The 18,395-nt window shown below is 51.2% G+C and overlaps 1 protein-coding gene across 4 annotated transcripts in view; it reads right to left on the minus strand.

The window, feature by feature from the left end:
- NT5M (5',3'-nucleotidase, mitochondrial) overlaps nt 1-18,395 on the minus strand; it is a 33,510-nt gene that overhangs the window by 12,325 nt on the left and 2,790 nt on the right. For 2 of the 4 annotated variants that reach the window (XM_045044218.1, XM_045044219.1), the window contains exons 2-4: nt 17,153-17,253; nt 4,459-4,519; nt 2,826-2,979 (exon numbers count right to left, since the gene is read on the minus strand). In XM_045044218.1, the coding sequence (XP_044900153.1) occupies nt 2,826-2,979; nt 4,459-4,519; nt 17,153-17,253 (316 nt within the window). The remainder of the gene's footprint in view (nt 1-2,825; nt 2,980-4,458; nt 4,520-17,152; nt 17,254-18,395) is intronic. The other 2 variants (XM_023244726.2, XM_003996374.5) reach the window with 1 other exon arrangement.

The raw sequence follows: 18,395 nt of genomic DNA on the forward strand, positions 1-18,395 counted from the left end.
TCAGGTGGAATTAGAAAAGGGGGTCAGAATAGCACAGGTACAGAGCACAGGCCCTGGAGTCAGACTGCCCAAACCTGACTCGCCATTTCTCGCTGCTGACCTTGGGCAGGTGACTTAACCTCTCTGTGCCTCAGTTCCCTCATCTGTAGAATGGGGATAATAACAATACCTACTTCGAAAGGCTATTATGAAGGTTAATGGGTCATTGCCGGTGAAGCCCTTGCGTGCATGTACATCTGGGTGTAAAATGTCAGCACGGTCGAGCCAGAAAGAAGGTTCTGGTTCGGATAACCTGAATGGTACCTAATTCTGACGCCCTAAGTATGATAAAGAAGCTGCCTTCTTAGCAATTGGGTTTCCTTCCTTTGATTGGGTCTCGAGGGGAATCAACTAAGGAGAAAAACTCCCACTTCTGCTGCCAAAGGCTGATGCTGTCCTGGGGGCAGGTGCGGAGGGAAAAACTCTGTGAGAGGTCCAGGTCGTGGGCACCCACCGGGGCTGCCATGAGGGCAAAACATCCATCCTCAGTTGACGTCCTGAGACAGGACATCACTCCACCGCAGGCACCAGCAGAAGAATCAGCAGCAGCCGCCTGCCCCCAGCCTCAGCTGGCCGAGGACAGAGGGTCCGTCTACTAGGGATGGGAGGGCACACGGACGGTGGGAGGGGAGGTGGCTACAGCTACCTTCATCTCTTCGCAAGACACGGTCAGTCCGCCTTCCCCTCTGGCTTCCGGTGGGGGCGGGGCGGGGGGGGGAGGTGACAATGTAGCTGAACGGTGACAGAGGGCTGGGGGATGAGCTTGCACCCCAGCCTGATCCCAAGCCCACATCCCAGCCAGGCCCCAAGGCCAGCAGCCAACACAACTCACCCAAAGTTCCTCAAACATACCCCGCATTTTCCTGTCTTCATGTCTTTGTTCAGTACTCCACTCCCTCCACCGACCGACCCTCTGTGGCCCGGCCTGGCCCCTGCCTGACGCCAGCACAGCGCCAACCGTGCGACCCTCCCTCCCTGTAGTGCGGGTCATGGTAGACCCTCCTTGTGGGAGCCGGGAATTCTATCTCCTGGAATCTATCCTGTGGACACAATCATATGAAGATTTATTTACAAGATGACTTTGGCTATTAGCAATCATGTTTTTCCAAGAATACTTGGTGACAGAACAAAGGCTAAAACTACATTAAGTGGAAAGAGGATGCTAAACCACAGGAGATTTAAGTTTTGTTAAGATACATGTATTATATTTAATATGCATCAAAGAGAGGGTGCCTGGGTGGCTCAGTTGGTTAAGCATTTGACCTCGGCTCAGGTCATGATCTCACGGTTTGTGGGTTCGAGCCCCGCGTCAGACTCTGTGCTGACAGCTGGGAGCCTGGAGCCTGTTTTGGATTCTGTGTCTCCCTCTCTCTGCCCCTCCCCTGCTCTCGCTCTCTCTCTCTCTCTCTCAAAAATAAACATAAAAAAATTAATACGCATCAAAGAGAAACTAGAAAGAAACACCTCAACATGTTAATAGTGTTTTCATCACAGGTAGCAGTTTTACAGCCAGGGTTTTGTTATTTTTTCCCTTTGTTTGGTCAGGGCATCCGCTGCCCACTATTACTGAGCCCCTTCCTCTGATAACAGCACCTCACTTTTTCTCTTCAAAGACCCCTGGCCTTGATGGGATGTCAGTCAGGATGCCCACCCTCCCCTGACCAAGGGCGGGGAGCGTGACCTGAGCTCAGCCGGTAAGCCTCCCTCCTGGGAACGTGAATCTTGGGCAAACACACCCACGGACGGAGAACGAATGGGGCTGTGGTCTTTGCGAGCACAAGTGCTTGGAGAGACCGCCTGCTGGCTCTGGCTCCCCAGCGGCTTGTCGACGGGCTGCTCCTTCAGATCCTCCGGTGGTTCTCTGAGCAAAGCAACAGCCTCCTAATAAACCCTATTTTTCTTCAAGTTAGCGGCACACCGTTGATGTCGCTTGCGACGAAGGAGCCCCAAGTGGTATCATCTGTGTTCACTGGACTCTGAGCCCTCTGCAGTGCGCAGGCGCTGCGGGTGGGAGCAGCTAAGGGCGCGGGCTCTGGGACGCACGGCTCTGGACCAAGCCCCGCTGCCTGTGCGATCACCAGGCTCAGGGACGAGCTGCCTCGCCTCTCTCAGCCTCCCTCTTCGTCCCTCACATCAGAGGAGCACCCTGTTTCACAGGGAGCTGCCGTACTGATAATAAAAGTACAGTGCCTGGCATAGCTAAGGCATCAGATAAATGGCAAACATGGTTACTGGAATGTGTTTGATGAGTGCCTGTTGAATCTATGCATCCGACAGCAAACACTGAGTGCTGTCAGCGTGCCAGGCACTGGGACCAAAAGTGAGCAAGACAGACACACTCGCTGCCCTCATGGGGCTTGCAGTCTAACGGGGAGACAGATAACAAGACACAGACGAAGACGTAAACCCCTTGCAAGCGTCTATACAGGAAACAAGGGGCTGAGGGACGGAACAGCAAGGCAGGGAAAGAACAAACTTTTAGATACGGGCAGGAAACGGGGTTGGGGGGGCGGCTGAGTGAGGCCTCAGGGAGGAGGAAGAGCCAGGCACGCAGACGGCCCAGCATGTTTAAGGGCACGCGCCAAGAACACCGGGGCTGCTCGAGAAATAGGAACACGGAGCATCCATTGAGAACGGAGGATCAGGAACTTAGGATGGCAGGAGAGACGGCTCGGGGGGCCTTGCGGGTTATGATGAGGAGTTTGCGTGTGTGCGTGCGTGTATTTTAAAATCCCATTTTAAGTGCGGTGGAAAACTACTGAAAGGTTTTACAGCGTGGGACTCACATGATCTACTCTGTAGAACCGTGTGGAACTGAAACGAGCAGGCAGTACGGACGGCTCTTTTGGCGGTTCCGGGAAGAGAAGCTAAGGTGGTGTGACGGAGAGAGAAGCAGGCGGATGCCAGGACCCCGAACAGGAAATGCAACTTGCTGACGCCCTGGGCGTGGGGGGTAAGAAGGGCATCACCAAGACGGCTCTGTGGCTCTCAGGCTCAGAGGCTGGCGGACGATGCCCGTTTACTGAGAGGGGCAGACAAACATGAAATGGGGACATCAGGAGCCCGGGGGCATCAGGTTTGAGTTATCCAGAGCTCAGAGGGCGGTCTTGGGCTGAAGCCGTAAGGTGGGAGGGTGGGCATCAAGATGGAGCTTGAGTCCACAGGAACGCAGGAATGGCTGCCATTTCCTCAGTCTTACTCCACTAAGCACCAGGCAATCACCCTGACCACCCACTACAAGCACAGTTGAAATAGTTACTCTGGCCCAGGGACTCACCCCTGCGGGTGCACCTGGTGGACTTGTTAAAACACACTGGGCCGCTCCCAGAGCTTCCGACTCAGAAGGTCACAGGAAGGGCTGGAAAACGTCCACTTCTACCAAACGTCTGGGGGATGCACATCCCGCCGGTCTGGGGACCTGACTTCGGATCATTGCTCTGCTAGAAGCAGCGGGCCAGGCCTTCAGTCCTAACTCCACACTTACTGACGGCAGGTCCTTAGCTCCCTTGAGTTTAGCGCAACTCATGTTAAAAGTCGGAGGGTAACCAGGGAATGGGTGAGGAGCACGGGATGCCTCGCCTAATGCCACCGTTCCCTGCTCAGCAAGGGTGAGTTCCCATTGCACTTAACGCACACCCAAGGCACTCAATGTCGTGCGGACTGTGTATGTTTGGTTCCTAACACGGAGTTGGAGAGAGGAGAGACTGTGTGAGACACTTGAGAAAATTCTGTGCCGAGCAATCCCCCTGAGGGGGGGGGGGGCGGGGAGCGGTGTTCTGGGCGCCCAATCCCGCCTTCCTGGACTTGGGAGGCTGCCCCCACTTCCCGTGAACCCACCTGTGGGAGGAGTGCCCACCTCCCGGGCAACACACCTTTCCTGTGGGTCTGGTACCACAGGTTCTCAATTTCCAAAAAAGCCCCAGCGTTACGTCATTCTAGTTCTTTCCAATAAAGATGACATGAGCATGTGTAGCAAGACGCCATGTAACCGCCTCACCTTTGTAAGACTTTTGTGTGAACAGAGTCAGGCGCCCCAGTATTTGGGTGGGGGTTGCCTCCACGGCCTCGCCTGGCACGTTTCTCTCGTCTCACCCTTCACAAATGATGCTTCCCTGACATGGGGGTGGTCAGCCTCCCCAGAGAACCTGGCACCCTCCCCAGGGTCCACGCAGAGAACGTGCTGGAATTTCAGACTGGTGCTAGAGAAGATCTTTGGGAGAGGAGACGCTGGCACGGACAGGAGGGAGGGACGGGAGAAGAGGCAGACACGAGGCCGCCCGAGCTCCCGAAGGCGGTGCGGTGAGGGCCGTGCCTTCCCCCGGGGGGTACTGCGTGCCAGCACCCCTTAACCGCGGCACCATGGGGTAAAGGTGAGAAGAGGCAAAGCACCAGGCCCTCCAAGCAAGCTGCACATCTTACCTTCTCGTAGGGACAGTACTTGTACATCTTGATGGGGCTCGTGCAGATGAAGACATCAGTGCTGCGACAAGAGGAAGGAGAGTCAGCCTGAGCACCCACGTCTCCGCGGCCTTCGTCACCCCCGCCCTCCTGCTCTGCGGGCGTCAGGCCCTCACGGGTCTGCACCCGTCACCTGGAACCGGAAAACCCACTGCCCTGCATTGCTGTCCAGGCCAGAGACATCTGCTCTGTCCCACAGCCCTGAACAGCCACGTGCGACATCACCTCCGGCCCCACGACCAGCTCGGGGACGGGCCTCCCACGGACGGCACTTCTGCGTGTGGCCGGAGCCAGTTAGCTGGCGAATCTCTCGCCCTCTCGGGGATCTGAACGGGGAGATGCCGAGAGGAGGAAGCATGAGCGACGAGAGGCCTTAAAAGGATGCAGAGCAAGTTACCTGAGGGAGAATCAGGGCCTCCTGCCATGCGAAGCAAAGAACCCCGTGAGGGAGGAGCCTTCGGAGGGAGTGTGCCCGCCAAGCCCTCCGTCGGAGGCCACAGAGAGCAGCGGCCCCATCCTCTGGGTCAGGCTAAGCGGCCGACGATGCCAGGGGGGCCCCTCAAGACGGGCACGGGCTCTGCTGCGGAACACCGCCTCCCCACCGTCTGGCTCTGCTCTGGTGACAGTGGGGAACTGACAGGAAGGGCCTCGTCCCCACGGCCCAGGGCCCCGACACAGCCATCTGGTCCCAAACAGCCACATAAAGCCGGCATCGAACGTGCCTGGGAAGACTAGGTTCCCTGGCTCCTTTTCTCTTTGGCAAATTAGTCCCCCGGGAGTCCGACCGACGTCAGACTGCCAGGTCCCCAGGCAAGAATGTCTGTGCCGTCCAGCGACCCCCGAGGCTCGGCTCTCGCGGCGCTGCCCCTGCCACCCTCACTGTCCCCGCCCGCGTGCAGGGTCCGTCCCGTAGGCACTCAGCCTCTCCTCGAGGTGCGCTCTCACCCCCTGCCCGCACTGAAACCTGGCCTCCCGCGAGGAACCTGCCTCCCCTGCGCGCCTTGCAGCGAAAGCTGTTTTTCCCTCACACCCCACGTGCTTCAGAGACACAAGATGAGGAGGCTCTTCCTCGCTTCCAGACTTTTCCTCCTGTTAGAGTGGATGGTCGGTCAGGTTCTAACAGGAGGCCTAGAGGCCAGCAGAGAGGAAGTGCCGGTCCACTGTGAGGAAAAGTCACAGGCGCCGTCCAGGCAGCACCCCGAAGCAAAACCACGAGAAACCGGATCAAACCAGACAGGCCCAAGATGGCTGACAGAGTATCACTAAAATCTCCTCCCTAAGGGAGCCTTGACAGGACCCCCCCCCCACCCCCACCCCCGACCAAATCAGGAAGAAAAAGCGAGTAACCCACAGTCCTGGAAGGGACCGCCCCCTGCTTCCAAGAAATCCCCGACTCAGGGAATGACTATTCCACCCTGCTGCTAACACCTGCCGGTGAAAGGCAGAGACTGAAACCCCCGTGGGCACAGCTCTCTCTTGAGCTCGCCGGGCCTCACCCCTCGAGAGTGTACTTCCGCTTTAATACACCCCCTGGCCTGTACTGCTCATCCGTTGCGTTGTGTCTGTCCTTGAAATCTTTCGGGAGACCAAGAGCCTCCTGCGACACCTTTGGACAGGCTGGGCCGAGGCCTCGGGGCCCCGGGCCTCCCCCGTCCACACAGCAACCCTCCTTCAAAATCCCTGACTCGGTGAAGCCTGTGCCCGACGGCCCCACGCCTGCTGCCCTTCCCAGCTGCCGTCACCTGCCCAGGGGCCGTCCCTCATCCCCCCCACCGCCTGAGGGCTCACCGACGCGCCTCCATCCCGCCCCATCAGCCTCCTCAGTGGCCACAACGTGGACACACGCACTGCGCACGCACAGTGGACCCAACCCCACCTCCCAGGTCCAGCCTGCACGCCTCCAAAATCCTCCTCTGCCCCACCTCCGACACCCTTCCCACGGCCACACCTGGATTGTGTCCTCACTCTGCCCGCCCCCTGCTGTCCTCCTGGCGGAGGCATCTTCACTCAATGGCAAGACAACAACCCCGAGGCTCAGCACGCTTCTGTCATCCCTGGCCACCACCCTCCCTCAGGTCCCTGTGGCCCCCCTGCCATCTCCCCACTCGTCCTTCTCTCTCTCCACCAAGGCCCTGAAAGAACCCAACTCTCCGGCTTCTACCTGCACCCAAGGAGCCCAACGTTGCACCTAATCAGTTTGGCCGTTTTAACCTTAAATTCATGACCACAACCCCAAGGCAGTGGTGCAGGAGCCCGGCAGCCTTTCCCCGCGAGCCCACGCCGTGTGCTCGTGTTTCCGCTCCCCAGGACAGCCATGGCACCACCCCCCTTTCCTCAGACTTCTCGGCCGCGAGACCCCCTGTCTTCCCATCGTGGATTCCAGAAACGTGCCTGTGCCTGACCTTCCTTCTCTCGCTCAACGGCACGGGAGGAGCACACCTGCCTCCCTCCCTCCTCTCAAGGCAAGCCCTTCATTGGTGCCCTGGATTCCATCCCTTTATCTTCGCAAGGAGATACTTGCAGGGGCGACACTTCGCAGGGGCCCTGCGACACCCCCTTTCCCTGCGCTCCTCTTCCATACAACTCATTCGAGCGTGTTCTGTTCTCTCCCGTCTTGTAACATACATACACACACACGCGACCTTGACCTCACACCCGCCCCTGTGACCTCCCATCTCTCTGACCCAATACATCTGCCAGGTGGCCTGCACTTGGTGACCCCACTTCCTCACCTCCGGAACCTGCTTCAACCCACCCAGCCCGGAGCCCACCCTCTCCGCTCCACGGAAAGTGCCTGTTGTCACCAAGGACCCTCATGTCACCATACCCCACGCACACCCCACTCTCCTCTTGCTCACCAGCGCCCGAGCGGCCGTGCCCTCCTCTGTGACAGCTCCTGCATTGGCACGCCTGCCCCTCGCCGGCCGCCCCAGCATAATCTCCCAGCCTCTCTGCTGGTTCTGACCCTCGGGGGCTCTTTGCCTACACTCCCTGCTCAGTGACGTCACCCAAGGCTTTACACATCATCTTTATGCTGGTGCCCACCCCCCTTTAACTTCACAGTCCAGCCCTCTCCTCCGCGTGCCGGGCTCGCATCCTTAATGGTCTACTGAAGATCTCCATGTGGACATCTCGTCAGCATCGCAGACTCGGTTCTTCCAAAACGGAACATGTGGTCCTCCCCGCTCCCCAGACCTGTTCCTTCCCTAGTTAATGGCACTATTCTATTCATCTAGCCGCTCAAGAAAAAAATGAAAAATCACGCCTTTTCCTACCCTTCCCCCAGCTCCAATATCCATCCCCAGACCTATGGGGTCTACCTCCAACGCGTGTTTCATTCCACCGACTTCCCTCCACGGTCCTCACCCCAGTCCCGAGCCCCGACATCTCTTACTGAGTTACCACAACCACCTCTGATGGTTCCTCAGTTTCCAATTCTGCCCCTGCCAAGCCTTCCTACCCCCATGCCCCGGCCAAGCATCCAGACTGACCTTTTTTTCCCCCCCCGAGGGAGACTGTGAGCAGGGGAGGGGGCAGAGGGATGGAGACAGAATCTGAAGCAGGATCCAGTCAGCACAGAGCCCAATGCAGGGCTCAATCCCATGACCCTGGGATCATGACTTGAGTCAAAATCAAGAGTTGGACGCTTACCCCACTGAGCCATCCAGGTGCCCCCACAGTTAACATTTTGAGGAAACGTTTTCTCTAGTGTTTTCCACAGCAGCTGCACGCCTTTACAATCCGACCAGCGGTGATAAGGGTTCCAAATTCTCCACATCCTCGGCCACACTGATGATTGTCCTATTTTTTTATTATTACGGTCATTCTCGTGAGTACGAAGTGGTATCTCATCACGGTTTTGATTTGCATTTTCCTACCGACGAATGATGTCGGGGCCAATTTTCATGCCCTCGTTGGCCATTTGCATACCTTCTTTGGAAAATTGCCTGTCCAAACTTAGCGCCCGAAGCCCATGTTTTTAAAATCTAAGTTAAATCCCATCATTGTCTCTTCGACCCGCTCCTCTGCCAGTGTGCCGTCCCTCCCACCCACACCACGCTCCCTGAATTCTAGCCACACTGGTCTCCTCTGAGATGTCACTCAAATAAGCAGAATCCTTGCCCATCTCAGGGCCTTTGTACCCTGGCTCCTTACTAACTAGCTCATTCTTTATTTATTTTTTTTTTAAATTTTTTTTTCAACGTTTATTTATTTTTGGGACAGAGAGAGACAGAGCATGAACAGGGGAGGGGCAGAGAGAGAGGGAGACACAGAATCGGCAACAGGCTCCAGGCTCTGAGCCATCAGCCCAGAGCCCGACGCGGGGCTTGAACTCACGGACCGCGAGATCGTGACCTGGCTGAAGTCGGATGCTTAACCGACTGCGCCACCCAGGCGCCCCAACTAACTAGCTCATTCTTACCACTTAGCTCTGAAGTCAAATGTCACCTCCTCAGAGAAACCTTTCCACCCCACCTGAAGCAGTCCCTTCCCCGTTTACTCTCCAATATATCGCCTGTTTATTGCCTTCACAAAGCTTATTGCAAACTGAAATTATTTTTCTTTATACTTGCCATCTTCCCCACCGTATTGAAAACTCCTTGAGACCTGAGACCTTAGGTTGGGTGTCTTATTTCGTGCTGGCATGGTGCCATGTGAAGTGACACACAAAATACGTGTTTAGTGAGTGAATGAATACATTGCCTCCTATGCCGGGCTCCGCGATCGTAGGCAGGCTCACAACACCGACTCCACCTTTGGTGCCCTCCATCTTGCTCGTGGGCAAGCAATGGCCTCCCTTGGGGGTACGTGTTCCAGGCCCCTTGGAGGTTAATGTATGCCCTGACCGGAATGTAGAAAGGCGTGCTCTCATCTCTCCTAATGATGTTGAGATACCTAGTAGAGGTAACAGTTTCTCCCCCCGTCTTCTGGTACCCAGATGGCGTCATGAGGTCTGTCAAGCGTTAGTCCCTCTGACCTCACCACAGTGCTGTCTGCACATCTCTTCCCTCTAGAAAATCTACGGCCTCACGTCAGGACTTGGCAGAGAATGGTTGTGCAGTTCTGGATCACTGCTCACCTGATCGCCCCATCAGAGTCATCCTGAATTGAAACTGTGTACACTGTACAGAGTCCCCAGAAAACTGTATGTTTTCTGGTCTCAAAGCGCCTTCTCAGTTTGGAGGATGCTTTACTGTCCCTCTTTCACCTTCTAACAATAGGTATTGAAAGTCATGGCTAAACACAGGCGTGAGCGGGGCACCTGGGTGGCTCAGTCGGTTAAGTGTCCGACTTCGGCTCAGGTCATAAGCTCATGGTTCATGGGTTCATGGGTTCGAGCTCCGCATCAGGCTCTGTGCTGACAGCTCGGAGCCTGGAGCCTGCTTCAGATTCTGTGTCTCCCTCTCTCTCTGCCCCTCCCCTGCTCGTGCTCTGTCTCTCTCTCTCTCAAAAATAAACATTAAAAAAAAAAACAACAACACAGGTGTGAGCACAACTAAACTTATCCTTATAAATGAGTGGTGCTAAGTAGTCCCCCTAGGATGTCAAATACTTGTTTTGGCAAACACTGCTACCGTTTCATACATGTTTGAAGTTATACATATTATAATGACAACTACGGGGAAAAGATCTGTATGCAAGAAAACTCCAGCAAAAACACCAAAATATAAGTGGTTGTTTCAACGTGATGAGGTTCTAAATGACTTTTTATCCTATATTTTAATTTTCCAAATTAACCATTGTTTTTTTAAAACAAACATTTTTCAGCCTTCTCTTAGGGACTGACCTTTGAAGCCAATTATAATCCCGATAGAAAGTGCTCATTGCGTTAGACATCATGAGTTCCTTTTATTCATCACATACTAAAATCCATCATATTCTAGGGGTGCCTGGGTGGCTCAGTCGATTAAGCGTCCAGCTCTGGATTTCAGCTCAGGTCATGATCTCATGGGTTTGTGAGTTCGAGCCCCATGTTGGGCTCTGTGCTGGCAGCATGGAGCCTGCTTGGGATTCTCTCTCTCTCTCTCTCTCTCTCTCTCTCTCTCTCCTCGCACCTCCCCTACTCATTCTCTCTCTCTCTCAATAAATAAATAAACTTAAAGAAATCCATCATACTTTAAGCACTAGGGAGATTCAGCTATGATTCATTCATTTGCCGGCAGTGACTCCAAATCAGTTTTGGCTATTTTCACACGTCAAATGCCCCTTTCAAGGATAAGTCATGCTGACTAATGGCACTTTATATGGAATATACTATGCTGGTTGTTCTGGGGGAACATCTGCAGGAAGAATAGCATTTAAGTATCACTTAGTGTGTATCAAATTTAAATACAGAGCACAGACAAGAGGTGGGTGGGGGGATGGCTGAAACAGATAAAGGAGATTAAGAGTGCACTCACTATGATGAGCACTGAGTAATGTACATGATTGTTGAATCATTATATGGTACACTTGAAACTAACGTAACACTGTATGCTAACTATATTTCAATAAAAATTGTTTTTAGATGCATATGGAGGGGCGCCTGGGTGGCTCAGTCTCTTGATTTTGGATCGGGTCATGATACCAGGATCGTGAGATCAAGCCCCATGTCAGGCTCAGCACTGAGGGTGGAACCTGCTTAAGATTCTCTCTGGGCGCCTGTGTGGCTCAGTCATTTAGGCGTCCAACTTCAGCTCAGGTCATGATCTCATGGTTTGTGAGTTCGAGCCCCCTGTCGGGCTCTGTGCTGACAGCTTGGAGCCTGGAGTCTGTTTCGGATTCTGCATTTCCCTCCCTCTCTGCCCCTCCCCTGTTTGTGGTCTGTCTGTCTGTCTGTCTGTCTCTCTCTCTCAAAAATAAATAACCATTAAAATTTTTTTTAAAAAAAGATTCTCTCTCTCCCTCTGCCCTTCCTCTGCTCGTGCTCTCTCTAAAATGAAAAAAATAATAATAAAATAAAAATGCATATGGCTTTGATCCAGCTGGTCCACTCTTGCACAGAAATACTTGCATGTGTACTCATTGTAGCCCTGATAAACAAGGAGCAATGAGAACCAACTTAAATGTCTATATGGAACGCATTAAATACATGATGGAATATGTATACAATAAAACACGATGCAGTAGTTACAAAGAATAAGATAGTTCGATAGTGTTGTTGGGGAAAGGTAGCTAACACATATTGTCAGGTACAAAAGAGAAAGCAATAGGATAATATAGAAGACCACATCCTATTTTATAAACAACAACTATTCTGTGAATGTTTATTCAGCAAATACCTCAGCCTGTACCCTGTGCCAGGTAGCACCCTAGGGACCAGGAATATAGCTCCCTGACCCCAGGGAGCTGACATTTGAGAGAGGAAGGGACAACACAGACACACAACATCAGCTTAGAGAACATACCCAGGGGGATGGGGAGGAATAGCTGGGTGGGGACAGTGGCCTCTTTAGCTACAGCAGCATGGCCACTTTGAAGAGGGGACACGAAAGCGACTCAGAGCTAAAGGATTAAAATCAATGTGGCCACACCAAGTTCTAGCAGGGAAATATTCCAAGAGGGTATGTTAAGAGTTCTGTAAGATCAGAAACAAGCTTGGTGCATCCCCGGGGCAGAAAATAAGCCAGCGTGCCTGGACCAGGTGAAGAGAGGTTGGAGGGCGACACAGCGGGTCGCAGACCACCTCACGGGCCCGGCGGACTTAGGGTGGGAAGCCAAGAGGGAGAGGGGGAGGGGCAGAGAGGGAGGCAGACAGAGAATCCAAAGCAGGCTCCACACTGACAGCACAGGGCCCTACGCGGGGTTCGAACGCACAAACTGTGAGATCGTGACCTGAGCAGAAGTCAGACGCTTAACCGACTGAGCCACCCAGGTGCCCCCCAAGAGGTAGTTTTAAGAGGGGACCAACATCACCAGAATTTGGTTTAAAAATATCTCTCTGGCTGCTGGGTAGAACATACAAATTTATATACAGATAAACCTATATTTGTAAACCATACAAATATGTACATAAATGAATTTTTTTATTAAAAATTTTTTTTCTTAATGTTTTTATTTATTTTTGAGACAGAGAGAGACAGAGCATGAGCAGGGGGGGGCAGAGAGAGAGGGAGACACAGAATCTGAAGCAGGCTCCAGGCTCTGAGCCATCAGCACAGAGCCCGATGCGGGGCTCGAACTCACAGACTGTGAGATCATGACCTGAGCCGAAGTCAGACACTCAACCGACTGAGCCACCCAGGTGCCCCAATACATAAATGCATTTTAAAAGGTCTGTAAGCATACACCCCAAATTGTTAACGAGGATAGAAACAGTGGGGTTGAGGGAGATGTACATGGGAGAGTGGAGAAAATGGGCAACTCACATTTTTTCACATATGTACACACTGCATTTTTCATAAGAATATACTCATGTATTACTGAATAATAATAATAATAATAATAATAATAATAATAATAATAAAGGGTAGGGGCACCTGGGTGGCTCAGTCAGTTGAGCGTCCGACTTTGGCTCAGGTCACAATCTCAAGGTTTGTGAGTTCAAGCCCCGCTTCGGGCTCTCTGCTGTCAGCACAGAGCCTGCTTTGGATCCTCTGTCCCCCTCTCTCTCTGCCCCTCCCCCGCCAAAAAATAAAAATAAACACTAAGAAAAAAAGGGTAGTTGCCACTGAAGATAGTCCAAGGAAGCACAGCCCCTGCTCAGTGCTGGTGGAGGAAGGACACAGCATGCCAGGAAGGCTGTTTCAGGACAGTGGGCAGTAAAGGTATTCGCTCACTGTTCCCCTCCTACCTGGCACCCCCTTGCCTTCTGCACCTGCCAGATCCCTTTTCATTTTCCAAGATGACAGCTCAAGTGTCGCCACCTCCTCTGGGGAGTATTAGCCCCTGCCTTCTGTACTCATACATCTACCACACCACTTCTAGAACTATGTTCTAGTCATCTGTTTACTAGTGAACTCTTTGAAGGCAAGATCTCTTACCTACTTCTGTATCTGCAGCATCTTCTAGGAAGCCTAGCATGTAGCAGATGCCTGACAAATATTCCTTAAGTAACATTTTAAACCTTGGCCTCTGTCTACTTCGGTACTAGATACAAAGCTATCCACTTAGTTACTGACTAGCTCCCTCTCTCTCTCTGTCCAAACTTTGGGCACTGACTGACCTTAGGAATCTACCCTGTTAGGAGCCAAATGGAAGTACAAGACCTGTGGTATGGTCTAGACTTGCATTTTCACAAAAGCATTACCAGGGAAGCTGTGGGGGGAAAAGTGTTCTAGGCTAGAATACATATGAAGAATGCTATATCCTCTGCTACCCCAGTGAAGGGTCATGATGCACACACCAGCAATCTGGAAGCCCTTAGAAGTCTGATCTTAATCCAATGCCCCCCATACTGTTTTGGTTAAAGAATACTTTTTTGTTGCGTATCTATTAAATCTTGCAGGATAGTAACCACAGCAGCTAACATCTACTGAGCACTTACAATGTGCCAGGAGCTATATATACTGAGGACTTTCTCATAACCCTCCTTCTACACGTGAAGAAACTGAGACCCAGAAAGTTTAATAACTTGCCAACATCTCAGAGTTAGATTCGGGGAAAGCCCGGATTTGAGCCTGGGCAGCCCAACTCCAGTTAGGATATAACCTTAACCACTATGCTATCTAGCACCCCAGAATACAGTTGGCTGAATGCAGTCCAGGAAACGCTGATCCAAACCCAAATAGAATTTTGAACAGCTTCAGTGCAGATACACATACGCTTTGCCCCTCTAGGCTCTTCCTGTAGGTGGAAGAAGTCGTACAACAGTATTCCACCATAAATCAAGTTCAAATCATAAACCAGAATGAAATACAGTACTCTGCAGGACCTGACTCAAGTCTAAAACTAAACTGCCAAAAAAAAAAAAAAAAAAAAGAGGTTAGAGTGGGAGAGAGCCAAAGCATAAGAGACTGTTAAAAACTGAGAACAAACTGAGGGTTGATGGGGGGTGGGAGGGAGGAGAGGGTGGGTGATGGGCATTGAGGAGGGCACCTTTTGGGATGAGCACTGGGTGTTGTATGGAAACCAATTTGTCAATAAATTTCATATATAAAAAAACAAAACAAAAAAAAATAAAAATAAAAATAAACTGCCAACCAAATGAGTCTGAAAAACGCTGACTCAAAGTTCTAATGGTGGAACTTTGAATACTGATGATTTGGGGAGGCATTTATATGGCACGGTAAAGACCAAATCATACCTTATGTTTGATTGGTCATGCAGGCTGGTAAATTCAAGCAAAACTGTGACCAATAAAAGTTCATACAAGTCTAGAAATAAATCTTAAACACTTATGGTCAGTTGATGTTTGTCAAGGAAGCCAAGACCATTCAATAGAAGGAAAAAAGAGTCTTTTCAACAAATGGTTCTGAGAACTGGATTTTCACTGACAAAAGATTGAAGTGGGACCCCTTCCTTACACTTTATGCAAAAATTAACTCAAAATGGATCAAAGACCTACATGGAAGAGCTAAAACTATAAAGTTCTTAGAAGAAAACATAGGAGCAAGTCTTTGTGACCTTGGCTAAGGCACATGATACTTAGACACGACAGCAAAAACACAGGGGCAAAAGAGAAAAACAGATAAAGTGAATTATATCCAAATAAAAACTCTGGGTTTCAAAGGACACCACCAAGAAAGTAAAGCAACAATCCACATGTGATGAGAGAATATATTTGCAAATCATATATCCGATAAGGGACTTGTTATCTAAAATAAAGAACTCTCAAAAATTAGCAATAAAAAAGATCAATAACCCAATTGAAAAAAAATAGGAAAGGATCTGAATAAACATTTCTCCAAAAAGGATAAACATATGGTTAAAAAGCACACAAGAAGATGCTCAAAGCATAAGCCCTCAGAGAAATGGCAAATCAAAAGGACGATGAGATATCTCTTCACACCCACTAGGACAGCTACAATAAAAAAGACCACACGGGGAGCCTGAGTGGCTCGGTTGGTTATAAGTATTCAACTTTGCATCTCAGCTCAGGTCTTGATCTCAGAGCATGATTTCAAGCCCTGCACTGGGCTCCATGCTATGTGTGAAGCCTCCTTTAAAAAAAAAAAAAAAAAAACAAAGCCCACAAGTGTTAGCAAGGATGTGATGGAATCCTCATCCATTGCTAACGGGAATGTCAAATGGTACTGTCACTTTGGAAAAGCTTGGCAGTCCCCAAAATGTTACACATGGATTTACCGCAAGACCCAACAATTCTGCTCCTAGGTATATATACACCTAAGAAAAATGAAAACATATGACCACAAAAAAAAACAAAACTTGGGGCGCCTGGGTGGCTCAGTCGGTTGGGAGGCCGACTTCGGCTCAGGTCATGATCTCGCGGTCCGTGAGTTCGAGCCCCACGTCGGGCTCTGTGCTGACAGCTCGGAGCCTGGAGCCTGTTTCAGATTCTGAGTCTCCCTCTCTCTGACCCTCCCCTGTTCATGCTCTGTCTCTCTCTGTCTCAAAAATAAATAAACGTTCAAAAAAAAAACAAACAAACAAAAACTTGTACATGAGTGTCCATGGCAGTATTATTCTTAATACCTAAAAAGCAGAAACAACCCAAGTGTCTACTAACTGATGGACAGATAAACAAAACGTGGCATATCCATACCGTGGAATATTACCCAGCCATGAAGTACTGATTTGTGCTAGGAAGCAGATGAACCCTGAAAACACAAGACGGCATAAAAGAAGCCAATCACAAAAGACCACACAGTGTATGTGCATGAAATGCACATGAAATGTCTCGCACGGGCAAATCTACAGAGACTTAGAGTAGACGGTGGCTGCCTAGGGTTGCAAGGGAAGGAGAAGAAGGGGTGGTGACTGCTGATGGGTTTAGGGTTTCTTTTGGGGGTGATGAAAGTGTTCTGAAGTTGACCATGGTCATGAGTGCAAAACTCTGCGAACACACCCGTTGAATTAGACACTTTAAATGGCTGTACGGCACGCGAACTACATCTCAGGATGGCTTTTGTGTTTTCTGTTTGAAGTCCTCAGGGAAGGCCATCATCTGTAACTGCTGATGGATTTTAGTGGGTGGTTATGGAGCGGGAGCTTCAGCTCACAGAAGCAACTGCTCCACCAGAAGCAAACAGAAACACCTCACACAATACTGCTTCCTCACCACCTTTCTCATTAGGTCTCCCGTTAGGCCCCTTCGTACCCCTTACTCTGTTCCTTTTCAGCACTGATCACAGTCTGTGATTATCTCTGCTTGTGAGATTCTTTAACGTCAGCACCCACTCTCCGGCAGGGCTGTGAGCTCCAAGACGGCGGGACGATGTGTTGTTCGTCTCTGTATCACTGGTGTCCAGGAGCATCTAACAGAGTCGGTTCTCAGATATTTGCTGAATACGGGCTCATCCAGCACCCAGTCACCCAGGTCCCATTAGACTCAATATTTTCTCCTGTTACTGGATCACAACACCTTACTAGCCTACAGGCCGAGTGTGTGTCACTCAGGGTGTTACCATGTCCAGGGCTGAAGAAACAAGCATGGAGGCCTGTGCAGGGACGAGGGAGAGAGAAGGCAGGGCGGCAGAGGGTGGGGGCAGCAGGGGAGAAGGGGGGTCACCGGCAGGGGGAAGGCGCAAATACTCAGGCGGGAAGACAAACTTACTTTTCTAGGTTGGCCATCTGCTTCACAGCTTCCACAGCCCCCGGGAGAGGCTCCAGGTCAAGAAAGAAATTTTCCGATTCCCATATGCTAATGGCCTTCTCCTAAGAAGACGAGAGAGAAACATGCGACTTACAGGGTACTCAGCACCTCGCCTCACCACAAGGACGGCACAGCTGGGAAGAGCTGCTGACAATAAGAGTGTGAGCCTTCCACGCTCCCCTTACCCCCCAAAATACACACACACACACACACACACACACACACACACACGGACACATCCCAGGGGGAGGGCAGGTCACATGGAGTATGTGTGTTCCAGCCCCTCTCCAGGGGCTCTGACTTCAGCAAGGATCCAGCAGAGACCAGCTAAGGTGGCAGGGGCCATGAATTCTGAAGCCTGCTCTGCTAGAGGCACGGCTAGGGCCACCTGGGACCCAAGGTAGGTCATGAATCATATGCACTTGCTTGATTCGAACGGCCAGAGGCATTGTAGAGGCTCTGAGGGTGAACCAGGTCTTGCCATGGCACTAGAGTCCTTGAATTCAAGAGCTGGAGGAACTTAGAGATTTTTCAGCGCACCTCTGTGCAGTGTAGGTTAAGGGGGGGCTGGTGGAGAGCAGGTGGAAGGCCAGTTGAGCAGAACTCCAGGCTCCTCACTCATACCAACTACGACAGCCCTTTTGTCTGCTTTGTGCACTGATATGTCAGTAAGTACTTTGTGTAAAACGTATTCTGCTGCTTTTAAAGTTTGAAAGCCATGGGGCGCCTGTATGGCTCAGTCGGTTGAGCGTCCGACTTCGGCCCAGGTCATGATCTCACAGTTCGTGAGTTCGAGCGCCACGTCGGGCTCTGTGCTGACAGCTAGGAGCCTGGAGCCTGCTTCAGATTCTGTGTCTTCCTCTCTCTCTGCCCCTCCCCTGCTCATGCTCTGTCTCTCTCTCTCTCTCTCTGTCAAAAATAAACATTAAAAAAATTGTTTAAAAAAATAAATAAATAAAGTTTGAAAGTCAAAAATCCAGACCTGTATCTGTCATATGAGAAAATCAAGGCTCTGAATAGAGAAGGGTTTTTCTGAAATGTCACCCAGCAGAACAGTGGCATTGCTGAGAGCTGAACACCACCTCCCAAGTCCCAGGCTAGAAGTTTCTACCTCGTGTTACGGGGCCAAAACCAAGTCTGCAGAGTGCCACAGTTCTCCAGGCCCGGGACAAGGGGAAGGAAGACAGACCCAGGCCTCTGAGGA

The sequence above is a fragment of the Felis catus genome, chromosome E1 (genome assembly GCF_018350175.1).
Source record: "Felis catus isolate Fca126 chromosome E1, F.catus_Fca126_mat1.0, whole genome shotgun sequence".
Classification (NCBI taxonomy): domain Eukaryota; kingdom Metazoa; phylum Chordata; class Mammalia; order Carnivora; family Felidae; genus Felis; species Felis catus.